The 23,201-nt window shown below is 53.9% G+C and overlaps 1 protein-coding gene across 8 annotated transcripts in view; it reads right to left on the bottom strand.

Moving 5' to 3' along the window:
* TOGARAM2 (TOG array regulator of axonemal microtubules 2) overlaps positions 1 to 23,201 on the bottom strand; it is a 50,952-nt gene that overhangs the window by 22,362 nt on the left and 5,389 nt on the right. For 6 of the 8 annotated variants that reach the window (XR_010750455.1, XR_010750454.1, XM_066378608.1 and 3 more), the window contains exons 3-14: positions 20,512 to 20,596; positions 19,869 to 20,067; positions 18,699 to 18,845; positions 15,820 to 15,933; positions 13,670 to 13,951; positions 13,346 to 13,557; positions 12,308 to 12,498; positions 8,664 to 8,710; positions 6,158 to 6,324; positions 3,208 to 3,358; positions 2,830 to 2,994; positions 293 to 446 (exon numbers count right to left, since the gene is read on the bottom strand). Coding sequence is in view for 6 of the 8 variants with exons in the window: in XM_066378608.1 (XP_066234705.1) it covers positions 293 to 446; positions 2,830 to 2,994; positions 3,208 to 3,358; positions 6,158 to 6,324; positions 8,664 to 8,710; positions 12,308 to 12,498; positions 13,346 to 13,557; positions 13,670 to 13,951; positions 15,820 to 15,933; positions 18,699 to 18,726 (1,511 nt within the window). In the remaining 2 variants the exon portion in view is untranslated. The remainder of the gene's footprint in view (positions 1 to 292; positions 447 to 2,829; positions 2,995 to 3,207; positions 3,359 to 6,157; positions 6,325 to 8,663; positions 8,711 to 12,307; positions 12,499 to 13,345; positions 13,558 to 13,669; positions 13,952 to 15,819; positions 15,934 to 18,698; positions 18,846 to 19,868; positions 20,068 to 20,511; positions 20,597 to 23,201) is intronic. The other 2 variants (XM_066378611.1, XM_066378614.1) reach the window with 1 other exon arrangement.

Here is a 23,201-nt window from a genome sequence, read left to right on the forward strand (position 1 = left end):
GATTTAGAGAAATCAAGGGCTGTGACCTTCCTAAAGCCTCTTAAAGAAGTGTTGTGGAGCCAAGCTGACACTTGCCATGCCTGGCTCTGGGTGCCACAGAGCAGTACACGGGCTGTTGGAGGTCACAGGGCAGAGAGAGGAGGCTCACACACACTCACTCACTCGCACACACTGCCTTCCACGGGACCAGGCCCTAGCAGTGGGCCCTAGCAGGGGAGTGGGGGTGGGGAGTAGGAGCTAGTCTACAGCTCTCCCCTGGTCACAGCACAGGAAGGCGAAGGTGTCACCTCACCAGTCACTGCTGTCGAGGCACTGGAGGGCATCCATCAACCCCAGCTCCGGGTTCGAGAAAGGCCTCAACTCCCTAAAGGCTCGAAGATCCATCTCCTCCTCCTCTCCTTCCCACTCAGGGGACCCCAGAGTCAGCACCGCAGGTAATGAGTTAGCTGCACTCACAGAAGAGAAAAGGAACACGGGAGCTCTCACCAGGAGGACCGAGGCTTGGCCACGGAGGCAGACGGCTAGTGGAAGCAGGGACAACAAAAACAGGGCGGCGCCTGCATGGTCAAGACATGGCCTGAGGCAGAGAAGTCCTGCTCTCCGGGCCTTCCACTGCTTGGGTAGGACAAAGTTCTAGTTGATAAGAACCAACACTCCTAAGAGATTTAGGAAGAAGTTTACAATATCATCTAGTTTACAAAGAAGGCTTGTGCTAGAACCCTTTTTTAAAAAGTATTTCTGAATGCCATTAAAACAGCTTTTTTCCAAGAAGAATCTGAACAATTTGTTTCTGCTTCAACAAATCTTTGGAAAATTAAAAAAAAAAAAAAATGAAAAAGAAGAGTGGCCACACTTGCAAGGACTGACAATAAGCGCAGATGTTGTTTAAAAATCAGATCGTGCCCTGGCTGGTTGGCTCAGTGGTAGAGCGTCGGCCTGGTGTGCGGGGGACCCGGGTTCGATTCCCGGCCAGGGCACATAGGAGAAGCGCCCATTTGCTTCTCCACCCCCTCCCCCTCCTTCCTCTCTGTCTCTCTCTTCCCCTCCCGCAGCCAAGGCTCCATTGGAGCAAAGATGGCCCGGGCGCTGGGGATGGCTCCTTGGCCTCTGCCCCAGGCGCTAGAGTGGCTCTGGTCACGGCAGAGCATCGCCCCCTGGTGGGCAGAGCGTGGCCTCTGGTGGGCGTGCCGGGTGGATCCTGGTCGGGCGCATGCGGGAGTCTGTCTGACTGTCTCTCCCCATTTCCAGCTTCAGAAAAATACCAAAAAAAAAATACAAAAAAATAAAAAAATAAAAAAAATAAAATAAAAATCAGATCGTGTTTTCTAGGCCCTCCTTCCCTGGGGCAGATGCTGGGATCATAAGTCCTCCGACAGGAAGGCAGTGTAGAGCCCGTCTACCTGTCCACTGTGTGGGCACCAGAGGGCGAGAGAAGCTGGCTCCCCCCCTCCCAGCAACCCCCTTCCCCGCCAACAGTCTCAGCTCCTGCAGCAGCAGAGCCAGGACAGGGTCTCTGAATCCGGAGCCCCCACAGCCACATGTCACTTCCCCTCTGCTGGCATTCCCTGGAGGTCCTGGGCGAATCTGAGCTGAGGGGCAGTCCTTTACTTAAAGCCAAACACAAAGATTCGTTCCTACATTCTCTCCTCAGCTCTGTGCTGGCACAAGAGTCATTAGCCAAAGTCTTAGTGCCTATGGGCCACAATCATCTTGGGTGACCTTGGATGACCTTGAGCCTCTGGATCTCAGTTCTGCTGTATACAATAAGTATGGTGGGTTAGAGGGATTACTATTTCTTATGTAGCAACCATTCAGTTACCACCCTCATGTTTCGTTTTGTTTTTTGTTTTTGCCATATCTCTTAATTAAACCACTTTTCAAAATCCTATATAAGTTGATTTTAAAGGGAAATTTAAGTCACTGCCACAATTGGTAAACTGACATTATTTGTCACAAAAGATGGTAAATATTCACAGTAAAAGTAAAAGAACGTTATAAACCTTAGCTATAAAATTGTGGCCAGCTTCTGATGTCTCAAGCCTGAAGGAAGACCTCTGTTTACAAAGGATATTCACAGGTCTTAACGACAAGCTAAAAGCAGCACCAAATGAGGATTCCCACTTGAGGAGCCCAGCGGAGAGAAGTGAGTCAGGATCACTCTGGCACCGACACAGGGGACGCTCTGCCCGCCCACCCATGTCTCACCACAGCCCACATGTAAAAACACCCTGAACCACGTTGTCAAATGTTCCTTAATGACAAAATCTTTTTAAGTGAAACTTCACATGGCTTCCCAGTGTACAAAAAGGCGAGGCAAACGGACGTTCCTCTGGCAGAGTGGGGACAGAGCCTCCTTTGTCCCTTGGTCCCTTCCTGAACATCCCAGAGAATGTTTGGGTCCTCAAACCCAGTCTGTCCTCAGCACTGCCCGGCCCTGACAGCTCACGAGGCAACGTGCAGGAGCCCGAGAAGGCCAAGCAGCCTTCCCAGGAGCCTCTCTTCTTCCCAGCATTTCCAGCTACTTCTGCGGATGCTGTTCCCCAGTATCTGCGGCACTATGCACTGGTCAGTCCTCTAGGGCATGTCACACAGGCTGGGCACACCTGTCCAGGCACCCACAGTCCCAGGGCTGATATCCTGGGTCCCCAGCCTGGACCAGCAATGCTTTTGACCCGCAGACTCTGTTCCTCTCTCTGGTGAGGGGACCACCACCCCTACTCTAACATGGGCAGAGCAGAACAGCACAGTGCCCCGTTGCCATGCCCACCGCATCCAAAGGCAGCCCAGCACGAGGGACATGGCGCCCCCAGCCAGTGGTCTGGGCCCCACCTGAGGCATGGCGGGCGAAGCTGGACTCCTGCTTGCTGACGGGGATGCTGGGCAGTGAGGCCCGGTCGGCTCGCTTCCTCAGGCTGACGCCGACGATGTTTCTGCGTGGACCGCCTATCCCAGTGGGCACAGACCGGGTCGCCCTGCCCCGGAGGGGGAGGAGGCCTGTGGAGGCAGAGAGAGTCCTAAGATGGAGCCGGTTCTGTCTGTCCCCCAGCCCCCACGTCCTCCCTAAGAGCAGGCTAGAGCGAACAGTGGTGGCTCCCCGCCAGTCTCAGGGTGGGGAGAGCGGGGAGCTCTGGCAGCCTCTCTTTTGACAAAGGTGTTGGCCAAGAAGTCTCCCCAGCTTGAGGGAAGCCCGCCCCCAGGTACCGGTACCTTCCTTCATCAGGGCTCTCCGGGCGCCCAGGCTCTGGGGCGCAGGCTCCCCCTCCCGCGCCGGCTCCTTCGCCCTCTGGAACGTCTCCACCTCCCTCGTCTGCTTCAGCCGCATCTTCTCCTGGGTGGACTTGGAGATGGTGACCTGGATCTGGGGCAAGGTCAAAGCAAACTCCATTACCCTTCCCCAGCTGTGCTTTCTGTCCCTCATTCATTCAGTCGTGTGATGATTACTGTTCTAGGAATAAACAAAACGGCAGAGACCTTGCTCCCAATAAGCTTCCACGGTCAGGAAAGAGCAGGGGCCAGAGAACAGACAGACCAGTCTCTAATGTCAGGCAATGTGTGTCAGCAGGAAAGTAAGGGACAGAGGGTGACAGGGCTTCTGTTTTAGGTAGGAGGGCCGGGGGGACCAAGTGAGGAGGTGATGTGTGGACGGAGATGAAATGAGGGAGGAGTCCATGCAGAATCTGAGACGTGCTCTAAGCAGGACAGTGAATGAGGAGGCCCCAGGCCGGAGTGCGCTGGGCATGCTGGGAGCAGCGAGGAGGACACTGAACAGAGCGCCCAAGTCAGAGGATGACGGGACATGGGCTGGAGGTGGCAGGGCTGGGGCAGGAGCGAGAGTGCACTGGGGGCTCTGGTCCATTCTGAGGACTTGGGCTTCTCCTCTGAAGGACACAGCGGGCCACTGGAGGTTCTGAGCAGAGAAGTGACATGATCTGACTTCCATCGGGGCGGGGAAGGGGTGGTGGTTCTAAGTGTTTTTTATAACTTATTTTGAAATAATTTGAGACTTACAAGAAGCTGCAAAAATAGAACCAAGAGTTCCCATGTGATGGGGTGACGGTTTTGCACGAGGGTAATGGGAATCGGGATGGCAGACTGGACAGTTCTGACCGTTGTAAAGTAGAACCTGCTAGTTGGTCGGAAGGTGGTGGGTTACTGTTAAGCTGATTAAAGTAGAGCTTGCTGCTCTCGCTGATGTGTGAGCTGTGCAGTGCAAGGAAGAGGGGGCAGCATGGGCCTGAGACTTTGGCTGGAGCAGCTGGGTGGCTGGGGTTGCCTCTTACTCCCACTCACTAAGAGGAGACACTGGGAAAGGAGGTTTGGGAGGTGAGGTTTCAACTATTAAGTTTTGGACAAGTTAAGTCTGAAAGTAAATTTGATACCTAAATGGGAATGGTGAATATCTACCTACCTACCTATCTATCCATCCATCCATTCATCCATCCATCCATCCATCCATCCATCCATCCATCCATCCATCTACACTGCTCATAAAACTTAGGGGATCAGCGTACATGCAGATAGTCCAGTACTTTCAGCCTTTTGTATAGTGCATTTTCACCAATGAAATAAAAGTTGGTTTGCATCTCATTTGCATAATCAAACAACTTTCTTTGACTTGTTTGCTTTTCTGATGTTTTTGTTTAATAAAAAAATGTTTCTTTTTTTTATTGCTTCATATTCATTTTGAAATATCCCTTAATTTTGTGAGCAGTACATAGATACTTGATGTCAGGGGAGGGTCCAGGCTGAAAGTCCATGGCATATAGATGGCACTAAATGCCACGATTGGGTCAGGTCCTAGGGGTCAGTATAAAAGGGTAAGAGGCCAGAGGTCCAAGCTCTGGGGGCCTCCCGCACACAGAGGTCAGCGAGTGAAGAGGGCCCAGCAAAGAGGACAAGGGAAGGGCTGCCTCTGTTGTAGGCGGAGAACCAAGGAAGACACCACCCCCTTGCTCCATCCCTAGGTGGAGAATTTTAGCAGGATGAGCTAAAAATGCCACTGATGGGTCAGTTAAAAGAGGACTGTGATGAGCCACACCTGCGAAGGTGGCGGTCACCAGTGGCCTCAGAGTGGGCAGTTTAGTGGGGCAGTGGGGACTGAAGCCTGAGAGTAATGAACTCAGCAGAGAATGGGGTCTGCTTTTCCAGAGAATTGTTCTGGTTTGCTTTGGTTTGGTTTCATTGTTTTGTTAAGATGAAAGAAATAACGGAGAGCAAGAAGCTGACAGCAGTGTCAGAATGTCAAGGGGAATATTGTTTATGCAAGAGAAGGAACAAAACACTAGAGTTGGAATATCAGATGAACTGAGCTAGAACAATCAGAGATGGTGGTGAGCGAATAGGATGCTTGAACTTGAGATGTCGACAACGGGCCGAAGTTATTGGCAGTGCCAAGGTCTGCCGTGTGACCAGGGGAGTGAGTGGAGAAGGTGAGGGGGGAGGGGTGGGATCACTTCACAGCACTGAATTACTCTTCCTTGGTTGCATGGTCTGTCGTCCTCGCTGGAGTGGCAGGACCGTGGGCCTGGACCTTATCATCACCATCACTGGATTCCAGTCCTAACGTAGTACATACCCACAGCAGCCCTTCAAGATATGTTGCACGTTTATATCTCAGTTTCAAAGGAGCACAAGTCCCCAGAACAGTCCCTCTCCCAGCTTTACTAAATTCATTCAGACCGGGGAAGAGAATCATCCTGGCCAAGGTCACCTTGGAAGTGCCAGCTATTTGTCAGCCTGTCAAGCACAGCCTTTGGCTGATCTGTCTCAGTCAGTCAGCTGCCTCACCGTTGCTATCTTGGGTGTTGGCTCAAATTACTCGGCTTGGTTCACCTAAGCCCCTCTGTACTCTCCTCCACATCCTGCTTCCTCCTGAACCGGTGTGACCCCCTTCTGCCCTCCTGGCCTCCTTCATCGCTGCCCTCTGTACTCTTCCCTTCACCTGGTCCCCCTCACCCTCTCTCCCTTTCTCTCTTGTTTCTCTTCTTTTCTTTGGCCTGTTCCCCAAGGCCATCTGCCGGTTCTAGCCTTAAATACTAGAGGCTCTTCCTTGCTTTCACCAAGCTGGACCCACATTGGTATATTCCTAAAACATGCTCGCATTCAGCCAGCGGTCCACTCTGACCTTGACCTCCTCCTCTCTTCTCTTTCCAGATACCTTGGTGCTGCTCTCCTTCTGGTCGTCTTCTTTTAGCAAGGCGTGTGCTTCTTTGGTATGGCCGAAGGAGAAGGCTGTCAGTGTAGGAGCGGACTGAGATGAAGGCAGAGCCGGCTTCTCAGGGGCAGCAGACCTGTCTTTGATGGGCACGGCCAAAGGTTTTGGCTCTGAGGAGTCAAGAACGAGAATGGAACTGAGGACACACAGCACCCTGAAGCAGGAGCCGTCCCTTGGGAAGCCCTGAAGCTCTGTGATCCTATGATTGATGTAACATTTTGCTCCCTAAGCCTCTCACCCTCAATTCTTCTGCCTGACACTTCCTGGATAGAGGAAGACTCAAGTTAAATTTACTCTACAGAGGTGCACTGACAGGCACAGTACAGGCCGTCCAAACACTGATACCCTCCTCCTTTGACTCATCCATTCATCCATCCATTCATTTATTCAACAATTACTGCACACCTAATTCTAATACAGAAAAGGGCAGGAGGACACTGGGCGAGAAACAGGCTCATCAGATCTGTTATCTGTGGTTGAAGATGCCTCCTGAGAATAGAATCTGTCTTACCTGGGAGGCATGGACCTCAGGAGAAAACAAAGTGAGGCCCCTGGGCATTGTGTGCTGCCGTGCACCTGTCTGAGACCACGACACAGCATGAAGGGACCAGAGCACTGATGTTGATCCAGTCCTCTCATTCTATAGATGGGAAAGTGGAGACCCAGCGACCTCGGGGTGCTCTTGTGATTGGGAAAATACAGATTCCCTTCCAAAGGACATCAAACCCACCATATTTCTTTGTTAATTCTATATTTTCCCAATCAAATGATTTTAAAAGTGCATTTCTTATCATGGGAGCAGGGACAGTGTAAGTTTGTTAGTTTTCTTTTAATGAAAGAAATGTTAACCAGTTTTTCCTGCTCACAAAGTTTGGAGCTCACCGGCCTTGGGTGAACCTGCAAATCAGGGGTCTGCTGGGATGGGGGCCACCATCTGGGGCTGCGGAGGCTGGAAAGAATGTGTGAGTCTGGGGTCCCGCCGAGCTCCCAGGTCACCCTGGCCCTTTGCCTGGCCCCTGCCTTCTGTGCCAGGAGCACTTGAAGCCCTGGAGAAGGACTGATGGCCCAGGAGGAGGAGGGGCTGATGAAGCTTCCATCTGCCCAGAAGTAAGAGGTGGGGCAGAGGACATACGTGTCCAGGTGCCAAATGACCAGGGCAAGGATGCCACAAGGTTTGAGAAAGCCCTCCACTTTGGACAATCTCACATGAGCCCCTATGTACCAGGGCATTACGTGTACTGGGCTATGTTACCCCCAGTTGGCCGCTGGAGGATTGGGGAGCCCTTTAAGGACTTTGCTGTTTTGTGTCACCTCCTCCTCACCTACACCTTCAGGAGATACCTAGAAAGCCTTGTTTGAGCAGCTGGCCCCGCCCCGGGCTCGTGACGACCTGGTTCCTCAGGCAGCAGCAGGTCAGGAAGACCAGGGAGTGGGAACAGACTGGCATCTCCCGCCCCAAACCCCACACAGGCCTTCTCAGGGCAGCTCTTAAGGGACACGCAGGGTGCCAGTGTGCGTCACACCAGACAGCTGGCACTCACCCCGCCTGGGAAGGGGGGACGCAGCTGCCATAGAGGTTTCCATGCCAGGACTGCCTCTAGGGCCCAGCTGCAAAGCCTGACCCAAAGGCCTCTTGGGCAACAGCCTGCTCATCGCCAACGGACCCACCTGCTGAGCTGATTACGAGAGTGACCCCGCGGGAAGCTGGACTGGGAGTCCGCCCCTCCTGCTGGTCAGCACAGCAGCTGCCTCCAGCCCCCATGGCATGTGGCTGGGCTCAGGGTGCTCTGCCAAGGTGCCCTCACCTAACCTGCCCAGGGCTCAGCTCCCAGTCAGCACGCCCGCCTCTCCACAGCTAGCTCCTCAGGTTGGAGAGCCCCCTCCCTTGTCTAAAGCCTGGCGGCAGGTCAGCCTCCAGCCCGGCCCCCTGCCTCCCTTTCAGCCCTATTCCCCTGACACTGAAACCCTCTGCCAACCTAGGGTTTGTGGGATGTGGTATAACTCTCGCCATCCGGGGAGGAATGCTCCCCTGTATTTGTTTATAGCTGTGCAGGGGCAGCCGCACGATGTGTCGATGTGTCGAGAGCGCCAGTTTTGGAGCCCTGAGAACCGGGTGACGGGCCGGCCGGCTGCCTCCCACATGCAGAGACCAGGAGGGGTCCGGCTCACTGGGCCTCCATCATCCGCTCATCAGAGAGAGACGGGGACAGCGCCCTCTCTCTCACATGGGTCATCATGAAGCTGCACACACTGGTGCCCATTAACATGCTGGCACAAGCCGGGGACACCAGTGTGGCACGACAGATGCCATCAGGGTCCCCGTCCGTGAAATGGGGGACTTGGGTCCGGCAGCTCTCCGGTCCCCTCTGGCCCTAATTCTGATCCCATGATCCAGCCCAGGACCCCGAGAGTTGAATGACAAGTGGGGGTGCACATGGAGAGTACATACCCAGAGATTTAGGGGTCTTCTCCCGAGGCCTACTCTCCCGAACCAGTCTTAAAAGAATGGGGGAGAAAAAAGCACCATGAGCAACGGCAAGGGAGAGCTGCTGCTGTGAGAATCCCGGGGTGGGGAGTTCTGGGCGGGGAGACAGCGAGGTGGGGGGCCCTGTGCAGGGGGCTGTCGGGGTCCCTGTAAAGAGGCTCTTGGCCAGAGATTCAAAGCTGCAGTAATGCAGCTCCTTCCGTGAACCCAAAGGCCAGTTGAGTGTCCAGACTCAGCTCTGAGCTCATTTCCTGGCTGCATGGACCCTCGACTCCCCAGGAGGAAGTCTACACGGAAACCTCAGTCCTGCTGTAACCACAGTAGATAAGGGTTAGATCTCCGGGCTCACAGCAGACTGAGCTCAAGTCCTCCAAACTGACCCCCACACATGAGAGCTGGAGCTCTAAATTCCCTTCCTCTTGTTAGTAATCCCTACTCCCCTGCACCCCAGGTCTAGAGGGATGGCCCCCTTCGCTTCTGATGGGAAACCCCTACTGTTTGTCCTAGAGCTTTGATCCCAATCTGCCTGCAAGAAAGGAGGCTGGGCATTCCCTGTGCTGGTTTTAATTGTAATTTTTTAAATAGGCAGCAGCATTTATTCATTCAACAGATATTTGTTAAAGACCGCTTATGCACTGAGCCCAGAGCATCAGTAAACTGGAGGACAAGCCTGCCCTCACTGAGCTCACACTTCCGTGAACACCAGTTATGCACTATCCAACGCAGCTTTCCTCTTCTCAGTGGGGAAACGCATGGGTACTGGAACTCGCTGGGGTTTGACAGGGTGACAAACCACAACAAGAGAACTGGGATGCAACATCCAATGTTCTGGCCTTAGAGGATTCACTCAGTCGAATGACCCAGGTGGGGTGGCCAGAGCACAGGCAGTAGGAGAACCCACTTCAGGGCCTGCCCAGATCCCAGGGACGCCTATCCCAGGAGACTGTGGATGTCAGGGGGATCTTGCAGCTCCTTAAATGCCTTGGTCACACCTCTCACCCTCCTCCATCTTGAAAACTCTCCCACAGCCTTCAAAACTCAGCTCAGGCCTCACCTCCTCCAAGAAGTCTTCCCAGCCTTATTGAGATCGTTTTCCACTGGACTCCCCAGAATGACAAGCAGCCCTCCATCTTAGCACTTAATTCACTGGACTTTGAGTCAATCGTTTACTTGTAAATCTCTCTAATGAGCAACTAGAACACACATACTTGTCTGATTTGGCTTTGTTTCCACAGCATCTGGCACAGTGCCTGGCACATAATAGGTATTTAATAGCTTTAAAGTGAGTAAACGAGTAAATGGATGGATGCATGGATGGATGCATGGATGAGAGAAGTGGTAACGAAGACTCCTCTTACCCATTTGCTAGAAAAACTCACAGAGCCAATGAAGAGAGATCTATGTCACAACCAGACAGCAAACGGGCAGATATTATGTGGCTATCTGTCCAGGTACCAAGCTTGGCAGTACAGGAGCCACAGAGATTTTGAGATTATGGCCCAGCCATCTAGTGCTCCAAGTTAAAGAATAGAATGAGATTTAAATAACAGTTGAACAAATCAACAAAAGGGTGTGGTGCAACCCATGGGCCACACTGTGTGAGGACAGTGCAGAGAAGGTATGTCCCTCCTTGCCTCCCCAAGGGAAGCAGGGAAGATCTTAGAGTGAGGGCACAGGTGGGACTGCAGCTTGAAGAACAGTAGGGACTGGATGGGGGAGGGGGCAAGGGTGAAGGGCTCATACTGGGGCTCCCGGGATGGAGGAAGGGAGGTGCCATTCAGTGCCCAGCATGCCCACAGGGGTCTGGAATGGTGGGAAGGTTCCTGAAGAGCAGCACAGGAGAAAGAGTGTGGACCCTTGAAGGTCAGACCAAGGAGACTCAGCTTGAAGCTGCTGGCACCAGGAAGTCAATAAAAGTGAAGTGCAGAGAAGAGGTGTATGGGGTGGGGGTGGAAACAGAGATTAGACTGTGGGGCCAACGGGCTGCAAGAAGGGAGGGTAAGAGCTCTGGGGGTGTGGGGGATGCCACAGGAGAGCAGTAAGTGCAAACTGAGGAAAGGCAGGGTCAAGGGTGGGGTAGGAACTTTTGATTTCTTCTTGTTTGAGAAAGACCCGATGGGACGTGGCAGTTCGTCAGGGACAGGAGGCCACAGGAGCCGGAGTCGGAGATGATGCGGAAAGGGGAAGCTGAATGAGAATGCCCGCAGCATGGCGGACATCGGCAGGTCGTGGGAGGGAGGTGGTTTGGGGAGGCGTGCGGTGCTCCGTGGTGCTGCAGGGAGGGTGGCACATCCTCCCTCCCTCCTCTGACGGTGGACCTGCCCAGCAGAGGGGGTAGAAGAGGAGCGAGGCTCTGGGGAGGCCTCAGTCAGAGCAGGGGCTGTGGAAGTCACCCACACAGCTAAGATCCCAGCGAAGGACCAGGAGATGGGAGACAGAGCCCTGGGACGAGCTCCAGAAATGGCCTCATTTAAGAGATAAATGGACAAGGGCATCCAGGAGACTGCCGGGAAGGTTGAGAAGCAGCATGAGTGAGGAAGGAGAAGAGTTCAAGGGCATCAACAGGTTAAACAACACAAAGAAGTTAAAAGCAAAGTGATGGAAGGAAAGGCCGCCAGTCTGGAGCCAGAGAGTCATTCTGTCATGCTAGCCTCTCAGAAGGGAGGACGGGGCAGATGTCTGAGCAGAAAGGAAGAGGCAGAACCTCATGGCGAGGAAGGAGAGATCAGTGGAGCATCTAGACTACTGTTTGGGATTCAAGCAGAGAGCTCAAATTCAGGAGCAGGTCCACCGACAGGTTCCCACACTCCAACAGGGTTGGGGAAAGACGGGGACATGTGAATGGACAGAGGGGAGGCAGCATGGGAGACAGGATGAAAAGCTTAAGAGAAATGGAAGAATTTGGGACAACAGGCCCCAATGAAATGGGAGAAAAGTAAGTCACATCAGGAACTCAACTGTGACCTATGCTGGGCAAGCCAAGCTGTGGGTGCTTCTCTCTCTCTCTCTCTCTCTCTCTTCTCCTCTCTCTCTCTCTCTCTCTCTCTCTCATACAAGCTCTAACATCAGTCTGGACTGACCACCACAGGGATGTGCCTGGCCAGCTGCAGAATATCTTCTGTCCTGATTACACCCATAAACCCAGGTTCGTCACAACACAGGAAGCCTCTACCCCATTGGATCCCAACTATTTTTGGATATGAAGATCCTTTCTGAGCTTTGTGGACTACTCCCTGCTGGCTGCCTCAGACACAGGACAATGCTGTATTTTCAGTATCCATTTATTAAGAGAAGACATAATAACAAAGAGCTATCATGAATTCAATAGAGCTTTAAAATGATCTGTATTTTATTTGTCACTGCACACACCAGGAAAGGGACAGGAGAGAGTTAGAGGCTGAGGCACTGGGGGGAGTCAAGGATGAGACCGGGATCCCAATGCTGCAGCCTCCCCAGGTTTGTGGCTCATGGATGGGGACCCTGCCCTTCATGTGCCCGGTCCCCCAGAGCTCTGCCCTGGCATGGAGGTCCAGCCACGGAGACCCCAAGCAGATCTGGGGGATAGAGGAGAGAGGACTGCAAGGTAGGTGTGACTTAGGGCTGCTTACCGTGTAGGGCGAGGGCCCAGGCCCATGAGGACGTCCTGGCCCGGAGGCAAGAGGCTGGGAAGGGAGCCGGTTGTGCAGGAGGAGGTCCCTGCAGGCACCCCAGCCTTTGGGATGGGCGGAATCACAATGCCCCCCAGGGACTTGTACATCTTCTGGTCACTGCAGTGCAGGTATTGCCGGGAGATCTGCACCTGGGAGCAGGAGTGGGGGGAGGTCTGGTCCACAGAAACACACACACACACACACACACACACACACACACACACACCCCGAAGCTCACCTCCTAGGCCCCTCACGCAGGGCAGTCCCTTCTACCAGGAGCCACCTGGGCAGTGGTACGGGGATGTGTCCTCTGGTTTGTCTTCCAGCCACACACCCTGGGACCCCGGAAAGCTCACTGGTTCCTCACCACTCCAGGTGACAAGGCTGGTAGAGGGTTCCCTCATCCCTGCTCCAACCCCCTTTCTCATTATTATTTGTTTTTCTGTTCTTATTGCAGGAAAATCCTACAACACTAGAGCTGGAAAGGATCTTCAAAAGCATCTGGTCCAAGCCTCTCTTTTTATGGATGTGCATACTGGGGCCCAGAGAGGGAAGTGAGTTGGCCAAGATCACACAGCCTGTGAGGAGCAGAGTAGAAACCAGAGCCCAAGCACCTCATCCAGCATTCTTTCCCCGCTGCAACACTCCTTTGCCTTAAGTGGACAGGGTCAAAAAATGAGGAACTCTGGAGCAGGTAGACAAGATAAGGCCTAGGGGCCACCGAGGGCAGGACAGATGGTCACACAGCCAGTGCTTGAACTGGAGCTCAGGACCTCTGGGGCAGCCACCCAGAGCTCCCAGGCCAGCTAGAACAGTTTGGGACACTGTGAGGAAAGACGAGACGAGAGCCTCAAGCCCCTCCCAATGCTGTCCCTCCCTTCCCCCAAGGGCAGCGCCTGAGTCACCTCTGGAGAAGCTTGGGGCTCGGGAAACTGCTGGATGAAGGATGGGAAGAAGGACAGAGAGGCCAGACTCAGAGTAGCAGAGTCTCCTTACCTCCTGGACACTGGGTGTCCCTGCCTGGAGCCCCTGACTGCTCCCAGGATGGTCTAGGCGCGTCTCCTTGGTTCCACTGGCCTCAGGGGTGGTGGGGATGCTCTGGATGGGAGGCATTGGCCTGGGCACCCTCAGCAACCTCTGGGAGGTGGCCCGGGGGATGGCACTCCTCAGGGGAGCTCCTTTGGGGCCTCCCCCAGGATCCAGAGAGGCTGCATGGGGTGGGAATGGAGAATCAGTTACTCCCAGGAGCTCAGAGAGTAGGGGTAATTCCGAAGCTGGCCCAGGGCGGGTGAAAGGCTGGTGGCCGGGCCCAAGGCTCACCTTGGGGAGAAGCTGCTAAGCCCTCTGACAGCCTCCTCTTCTTGAGCTTGTCCTTGATCTGGGTGGTGTCCCGGGCCGCACTGCTGGCCTCTGACTCCAGCGAGGGAAGAGGCGTCAGGGAGTGGGGCCCCTGAGACGGGGCTCCCAGGTTCCCGGGGTGGCCATTCCTGGACTGCCAGCCCCTCAGGGGAGCATCCAGCTTGAAGCTGCCAGGGTCCCCATGTTCAATCAAGAGCTGTGATGGCTTCTCCAGCAGGATACTGGGCATTGGCTGGAGGGAAGCTGAGGGAGACAGAGGCAAGAGTGGCTCGGCACACAGAGCCCAGGGTGGCACGAGGCACCAGCAAACTCTGTGGTGCTGCCTCCTTGGAAGTAGTCGATTGCCCAGAATCCAGTCACTCAACGCCACAGCCGCTCTTGGATCAATTCGTTCACTCAGCAGCGTCCAGGAAGCACCTAACGTGAACAAGGCCTGCATGGTGAGGCAGACAGAGTGCGAAAGGGGTGGGAGGCGATCAGCAGCCCTATCACAGCTCAGACGAGAGGCCAGAAACACTCAGGGAAGGCCTTCTGCTCAGAGACCACCACCCACCAGTCTCCAGGATCCAACCAACTCATTCAGGATTACAGGGCACCTGGTGTAAACCAAGCACAGGTGGAAAAGAGGCATTCAGAATCAGAACAAATCGCCCTCGTAGGCAGACACCAGTCCATCCAACTACTCCTTCAATAAACACTCAGTGCCCGGTACATGCCAAGCACTGCCCAGGCCGTTGGAAATACAGAGACTTCGTTTTTTAATGCAAGTTCTTTTTCTAATGTTACCTAGAACAAATGATTTGAAAATAATTTTTGATATTACCATGAGAACACACAGGCCACAGTAAAACCCTTTTGAGATTTTACAATCTTCTGAATCTTTTTCTTTCTTAGGTATTAAAACATTTTAACAATATTATTCCAAAACAGAATCGCTACTTAGTTACTTCCCAGGGTTTTTTTTTTTTCTTTAGCATCTTAGAGTGCATATTATTTCATTCTAAAGTCCCATCCAACATAGCCCTTATGACAGTTTAGGAATAAAACAAATGTAGAATTACATCTAATTTATATTCTACTTGCGCGAACCACAGTCTTTATCACTAAAAGGCTTTCAATCTATTAGAGAAATAAGATATGTTTCCAAACTGGCTGCATTACAGGGTAAGATATGAGCCACAGAGAGATAGCAGCAAGATGCTTGGTGCACGTGGAGGCGGAGGAGGGAGAGGGGGGAGGAGGGAGGGGAGGGGGGAGGAGGGAGGGGGGGAGGGTCTGGAAAACCTTCATGAAGTGAAGTGTTCGCACCAGGCCTTGATAGATCCTGGACCACAGCAGGGTGGGGATGGGGAGTGAGGAGGGGGTGTTGCAAACAGACCAGCTTTCAGAATCTCCATCCCACACATAGCTCTTCTTGGAGCACCTTGGTGTAAACTGTGAGACCCTGATGCCCAGGCCACCGATGCTGGCTTGGTGCTGGCACCAGACCCAAGGAAAGCTGGACTAGGTGCCAGCCAAGGCCCACAAGGGGACTGGCCTGAAAGAGGACAAGTAACCGGCTCAGATGATCTGAAACCCTGGAACTGGGGCTCTGCAGAGAAAGCCGTCCATGGTCAGAAGCTAAAGCAGAAAGTCGAAGCTGAGTGGTGTCCTGAAAATCCCTGCCCTGGCCGCTGTCATGACACGGGTGCCACTGCCCCACCCCCGGGCTGGACGCCACATATCAGCCCAGGCCCTTGTCTACCTAGGGTTTCCCTGGTTTCCAGGAGAGCCAGGCACATGCTGAGTTCCCCCATTCCCTGTTCTGAGGGTCCCCCTCTGTACACCTCTGACCTCTGAGACACAGAATTGAAAGGCCCACCTACAACCAAAGGGCGTTTTCAGCAGGGACCTCAGTGAAAGTCACAGCTGCTGGGAGCTGGAGGCCACGCCAGGCATCCAAGCACAGGCACCTCCTCCTCCAGGAGGAGGCCCACACCCTGCTCTGTGGTCACCAGCCCCGGCTGGGCAGCTGCTGGCTGCAATCCCCCATTCTCTGCCCATAGACCCCAGGGAGGCCGTCCAGGGCCCTTGGTGTGGCTGAGACACCGGGCCAGGTCCTCCAATCTCACCTTCTCCATCAGCCTGCAGGCTGGAGTTGTGGCTTCCTTCTGGGAGTGCACGGGGCCCCGAGCTGGTCCGAGGGACGTTCCCACAGTACACGGCCACTGGAGCCAGACCCTTGGCTACGGACAGAATCGCAAGGAAAGTGACATCTTAGAGTCCTCTGAGACCAGCACTGGGGAACAGACTGCCCGAGCACACTGCCCCTCAGGGTCTCTGCGGCCCAGCCCCCCAAACCAGAGCCTGGCCCTCAGCTGGGGGCCTGCCACCCCAAGCCCAGCCACCAGGCACTGGGAACCTCCCAAAGCCCATGACCCCGCTCCTCCCACCTCCTGGCCTGGCTGCTCCCTCTCTCCTCATGCAATCTGCCTTCTCCTTCCCAGCTCTGCTCAAACCCACCGCCGCCACCATACCTTCATGGTCTCCCTTCCCCCAACAGCTCTGGTCCCCACCTCTGTCCACTGCACATCTCCCACCAGCTGCTCTCACTGGGCCTCCCCTTCCTGGTCATGCTTTCAATCATCACTCTCATGCAGGAGCCCCTTAACATGTGTCTTTGGCTCTGACCCCCTCTCACCCTGGGTAGCAGAGCAGAGAGATCATTACCTGCTCAGCCCCTGTCCTGGGAGGCCCGAGTACCTCATCGGGGTCCTACACGGATCCTTCCTCTTCTCCCCTAAAGTCCCCGGCTCTCAGAGGGCACCATCCACCCACTGCACATACTTAGTAAGAGCTTCTCTGTCAGGGACGCAGCCCTCACAGCCCCCAGTGATACAGCACAGGGAAGGGTGACTCAGTCCTCCAGGGGAATGAGAGTCTGATGGGGGGGCAATGAGCAATGACAGAGTGGGGGCTGTGAGCCCCCCTGCGGGCGGGGACAAGCAGGCCCTCCCAGGGGAGAGACAGTATATATACAGTCAGATATACAGGAGGGGAGACTCAGCTACGCTCCCGCTCCTCTAAGAGGCCTGCGTCCCCTCAGGGCCCCACAGCACCCGGCACACCTCCGGGCACACCTCCGGCTCACGCTCTTCCCTCCTGGCCTCTCCCGCCTGCCCTGCGGCAGCCTTAGTCATCCCGAGCCCCGGAGCTCAGCTGGCGCATCAGGGTTTGCACCTTCGTGGCTCCGCGCCCCCCACACACCTGGGGACCAGGCACAGACCCTAACCGACCGTCAGGAAGGTGAAAACCCAGCAGGCCCACCCCCAAGGTGGGAGACCCCTACACCAGGAGTCAGAGTCTGGGTTCCCATCCTCTTTCTGTCCCCTGTGTGACCTTGGGGAAATAAGTTACCTTCTGTGAGTCCGGTTCCCAGATCAGTAAAATAAGAGTGTTAGTGTTGACAGGACCAGGGGCCTATATGACCACATGTTCATTCTGTTTCTAGACGTCTAGATTTTTCTTAAGCCTTCAGCACCTCCCACTCCCCTGTAAGAAGCTAACACCTGCAGGATCTGAGGTAGTACTAAATTAAGTGGCTGTTTCCACAGGAATATCCAAGCCCAGGGTGCTCTGTGCTGACAGAATGGGGTCTTCCCGAACCGCTCGGGCAGTCGAGGTCCCTGCATTCCTTCCCGTGCTCACCTGGCCTCTGCCCCAGCCTCTCCAGGGAACAGCTGACCTCCCCCTCACTGGTACCCACCCCATCTGAGGCAAGACCCATGGGCCCCCTCGCTCTCCAGGGGAAACTGAGACTCACACAGCTGCTCCCAGAGGCAGTGCCAGGCCTGGAGCCCTGTCCCCTGACACTGTGCCCACATGCAGTTCCCACCCTCCTGCCTGTCAGCTGAGGATGCGGGGACACAGCCCTCCCTGCGGCCCCAGCCCACATCCTCTGACCATCCTCATTCCCCCACCACAGAATGGGGCAGGCTCTCAGAGTAGGCCAAGCTCAGGCTGAGTCCCTAAAACATTCTGAGCTATTCCCCAGGACAGGGAGTCCCAGACAGCAAGCCAAATGAGGGCCAGTGTCAGCCCAAGGAGAGCTGGGTCCGATGGGAGGCCACTGGGCTACACCTCCCACAGGGGTGGGATTCAGCTGGTTTGCACCGGTTTGGCAGAACCAATACCTAAGTTTTTGTTGAGTTTGGTGAACCGGTTGTTAAAATGGCACTTGTTGCCCATGCCCAGCGTGGAGAAGGGCCTGGGACCCTGTTCAGAGGCAGCAGCTACTTTCTGGGTCGTGGTGCATACAGTGCACCTGTTATCAGGGTTTTCTCTAAGGTGGGCACCTGGGCAGCCGCCCAATGTGGAAATCACAAATTTACATTCCTTACTCTTTTTTTTTTTTTTAGAAAGGAGAGAGAGAGGGAGAGACAGAGAGGGGAGAGAAAGGGGGAGGAGCAGGAAGCATCAACTCCCATATGTGCCTTGACCAGGCCAGCCCAGTGTTTCGAACCGGCGACCTCAGCATTTCCAGGTCGACGCTTTATCCACTGCGCCACCACAGGTCAGGCCATTCCTTACTCTTTTAACGTTCATCTGCGCAACAGCGTGTTCTAAGCACCCATAGTAATGTTCATTCCGTCCATAGATGAAAAAAAAATTGCAAGTGAGGATGCCAATCAAGACGCAATATGGAAATATTTTAAATAACAGGTTTATTGTTTTTTGTCAGGTATATTTAATATTTTTTCATTAATATTTTAAAACTCATAACATAATCTAGTTTGTTATAACCATCTTTCATTGCTCTCATTTAAGTATTAAATGCATGAAATAATAAACTACCTTTCAGTATACCATCTTTTTATACTTAAAATGGTCATTAGGGTGGAGAACTGGTTGTGAAATTATTTGAATCTCACCTTGATCTCCCAGGTAGAGCTTTGTCCCCAGGAACATCCAAAGAAGATCCTGACCCACACCCTCCCTTGAGGCCCCTTACCTGGGGGGACAATGTCACGGTTGCCCATGCCCGGCGTGGAGAAGGGCCTGGGACGCTGTCCAGAGGCAGCAGCTGCTTTCTGGGTCGTGGTGCATACAGTGCTCAAGGGTCTAAAGGATGTTCGCGCCCTGTGAACATCCAGGACCTCTGGTGGGGAGGAGCAGAGAGAAGTCAGTACACACAAATCACATGCTTCTTAAACACTTCTCAGAAAGCCTATCAGGAGCGAAACAGAGCATTCTATAGTAAAATCTGCCACTGCACCAAAGGACACTTGGCCTCTTTGGACACTTCAAAGTTTCCAAGTGTCAAGGCCACGTGCCTGTGGCCAGAGTTCATTATGAAGAATGACAAGGAAATCCACAAAGCTGGCTTTGCCTGTGGCTTTGACCTTAGGGTCTCAGGGACGGTGGTATTTACCAAGGGAGGATCTGGCACTGTTTCTCCCTCAGTTTCTCTCTTCTTCAGAAACCCATCACTCTGCGGGATGCCCCAGCAGCTCATTAGGAACGTCCAGCGTTGTGACCCTGAGCGTCCCTCAAGGGCACCTCCCAGGAACCCCCTCTCCAGTGTTCTTTCAGGGCTAGCCTGTCTCTACCCGCCTGAAGTCCTTGTCCCCGTTCTCACTTCACCAAGCCAAACCTCCGACCCTCTCGGCCACTTTGTTGTCCTGTGGCTGCTGGCGGACTGCTGCAACCCTCCTCCCAGCCCCCCTTAAACCTCTGGGGTCAGCCATCGGCTCTCACCCTCAGCCGAACTTCACTCTCTATGTGACAAGGGTCTCACCACAGACAGTGTGACTTCATCCAATTTTATCAATTTTCTGCTGAGACAATGGCGGCCCACTTTTACCCTGACAGATACGGAGCTGGGTAGCCAGAGCTATCAGTGATAAAGTCAGGGGTAAAGGTTGCGTCTACTTCTAAAAGGCCACCAAGTTCTCCTCTACAGAAGCTCCCTCAAGATATCACCAGGGGACAAGGCAGGATGCAGTGCCAACTCCCTTTGGTTGAGCAAGAAATCCCAGCTCAGGAACTGAGAGGACCTGCCCTCTGTCTGGAAAGCAGCCTGGCCCCAGCCCCTCCCAGGCCCCAGAGGCAAAGCAGCGCCTAGCAGCCCTTCCAGTCAAACAGGGGTTCCAGCCCAGCCCTCGCCTGGTCTCACGCTTACCACCTCCAGCTGCTCGGGTTCCCTGTCTGAAGAGAACTTTCCTCACAAGCCAGGGGACCACCGACTACAGGGATGAGGACTTGGCCCCATGGTAGTGACAAGCAGCCAGAATGTCCCTGAGACATAGCATTTCTCCCAAGCGAGGTGGTGGAAGAGTCTACTCCGCAGGTCCCAACACCCCACTCCTCGCCCCTGTGGGCTGGGAAAGAGACAAGGGAGGGGTAAGGCGGCTGCTTCCAGGAAAGCCCAGCAGGAATGTTCCCGGAAGGACAGACCTCCCACAGCTGAATAAAACAGAGAAGCTGGAGGCCAGGCTTTGAGGCAACAAGGTTGCCGGCCCACAGCCTCCTGCTACCTGAGGCTAACTCTCTGTGCAAATTACATGTAGACAAGCGGTATTTAGCTACAGCTCTTGTTCTCAGTCTTGGACACAGCTAAGAATCACCTGGGAACTGATTAAAATGATAAATTCCACAGCCCTACCTCAGGCCCCTGATGAATTTATCTTGTAGGGATCAGGCCACAAGGAGCTGTTTGTTTTTTCCTTAACTCTTAGGTGATTGTGATGTTCAAATAGGTTTGAGAATGACTGGGCTGTACAGTTCAGATTCACTTTTATTAAGATCCCAGTCCTATTTCTCACCTTCAGCTGTCAAAGTGGTAATGTCTGCTTCAGTTTCCCCAAAGTGATCACTCTCCAGCAAGCTACAGAGTTGGTCTGGAGCTGCCTGAAAGTACAGATAACCTGAGGCTCAGTAGCCACCTCTATGGCAAAGGGCCTTCTGAACAAGACTGTCCCCCACCCCACCCACCACAACTTCTCAGCAGGCAAGAGTGCCCACACTACCCCATGCCCTGGGGGGTGCCAGTAGCACAGAAAGGAAACCTGGGCCCACTTCACAGCCTGCCAAGGCGACCCAGGTCCTCTCAGGTCCTCAGGGTCTAAAGTGCAGGATCTTCCTGACTGGTGGTGGCACAGTGGACAGAGCGTTGACCTGGGATGCTGAGGTCTCAGGTTCAAATCCCCAAGGTCACCAGCTTGAGCATGGGCTCATCCAGCTCGAGCGCAGGGTCACCGGCTTTAGTGTCAGATCATTGACATGACCCAGTGGTCACTGGCTTGAACCCAAAGGTGACTGGCTTAAAGCCCCAGGTCACTGGCTTGAGCCCAAGGTCATTGGCTTGAGCAAAGGGTCAATGGTGTGACTTGAGCTCCCGGGTCAAAGCACATATGAGAAACAATCAATGAACAATTCAAGTGCTACAACTGCGAGTTGATGCTTCTTATCTCTCTCCCTTCCTGCTTCTCTCTCTATCTCTCTCTAAAAATAAAATAAAAATAAAAATGAAGTGCAGGATCTCCTAGGTACGTGCCCAACTTGGAGGTGGCCACAGCTGCATACGGACAAATAACCATCTCTTATGTCAGGTGAGAGCAATGGGTGGCACCTCCCCAGGAAAGCACTGGGGCCCAGGACCTGATGGAAACGTAAAGATCCGTGTCCAAACTATAAAAAGTAGAATCAGAAATTTCAGCCCAGATGTAGACAAAGCTTTGAAGTTCAGTATGGACAGCACTTAATGCCTGACCTCCAAGGCACAATTCTCTAAGTCCCCCTCTGTACCTGGCACTCTTCTGAGCGCCACGGAGTGACTGTCCCCTTTTGGAAGAGCCAGGCTCTGACCTAAAGGGCTATAGTCAGTGGGTTCTGGGAACCAGGATTCTGTCCTCACTCCCTGATGCTCTGGACTGCCCAACCTGGTGGATCCTCCACCTGGGCCTCAGTTTCCAGCTCAGGGAACGTGGTGACCCGAGGTAACTGAACCTTGTCCACTCCTTCCACTGAAGATATGACTACAGAGGTCCCATGGTGACCAGTACCACAAGAATGAAGAAAGGTGACAGAAGGGACTCAGGTTTCAAGTGGAAAAAAACCAAAAGCTAGAACTGGCCCAGTCAAGAATGTCAACCCAAGGACAAAAATCCCAACCACCCCTGTTCCTTGCACAGCCTGTGGGGAGCAGTGTCCTGCTCCACGTCTGCCTGGCTTCCCGAGGAACTAGCAGAGACCCGTCCTGAGTGAGCAGCCCTCAGACAGGAGGGCGGGGAAAGGTGTGGTGGGGCGGGGGGGGGGGGGGTGTCCAAGGAGGGAGGGCGGGGAAAGGTCTGGCGGGGGGGGGGGGGGGCCAAGGAGGGAGGGCGGGAGGGAAAGGGCCTGATGACAGCAGCCCCGCCTGCCCCCCCAGGGCTGCCGCCCCCCAGCTCCTCTCCCCGTGGGCGTGACACTGCCCACCTCTCGGTGTAGAGACCTCTGAGGGACTGGGCTCCAGAGTCAGGGTTCTCTTCTCCTCAGACATGTCTGGTGGGAATCACAGTGCCCGCCTCAAGGTGAGCAGAGAAAAGGAGGGGAAGGTAGGCAGAGATAATGAACCTAGTTTTGAACTAAAAAATATGTCTCCCATGAAAATACCCTCTGAAGAGAGGCTCAGACCTATTGTAGGTGCCTCTCCCATCCTGCACCCAGGGCCCAGAAGGCTTCTGAGAGGCTCCGTGGGACCCTTAGAGCTTGGGCTTTGGGGTCAGACCACTGGGTTGGAGACCTGCCCTTGCCCCTCTTGTATTAACTTGGGAAATTTTTTTTTTTCTTTTACAGAGACAGAGAGAGAGTCAGAGAGAGGGATAGGCAGGGACAGACAGACAGACAGGAATGAAGAGATGAGAAGCATCAATCATTAGTTTCTCGTTGCGTGTTGCGACACCTTAGTTGTTCATTGATTGCTTTCTCATACGTGCCTTGACCGTGGGCCTTCAGCAGACCGAGTAACCCCTTGCTTGAGCCAGGGACCTTGGGCTCAAGCTGGTGAGCTTTTGCTCAAACCAGATGAGCCTGCGCTCAAGCTGGTGACCTCGGGGTCTCGAACCTGGGTCTTCCGCATCCCAGTCCGACGCTTTACCCACTGCGCCACCGCCTGGTCAGTCTAACTTGGGAGATTTATTCAATTCCTGAGCTTTGGTTTCTTCATCTGAAAAAAAGGGGGGGGGGGCGGTCCTAATAATGGGTATTGTTGGGATTAAATAAAGTCATGCATAAAAATAATTTAGGACCATATGGGTACAGAGCAGCTGCTCAATAATGTCAGGTCTGAACTCTGCCGCCTCCGTCCCCACACATGCTCACACGTGCCCACCCACACTATCTTTAGAGTTATGGCGGGCCATTCCTCCATTCCTACAAGACAGACCCAGGTGGCACAGGCCACGCTCACGAGGAGGAGACAGACGGGTCTATAGAGTAACAGGCTCACTAGCTGGACCCCGACCTGCTGCAGCTC

This window comes from Saccopteryx leptura, chromosome 3 (genome assembly GCF_036850995.1).
Source record: "Saccopteryx leptura isolate mSacLep1 chromosome 3, mSacLep1_pri_phased_curated, whole genome shotgun sequence".
Taxonomy (NCBI): Eukaryota; Metazoa; Chordata; class Mammalia; order Chiroptera; family Emballonuridae; genus Saccopteryx; species Saccopteryx leptura.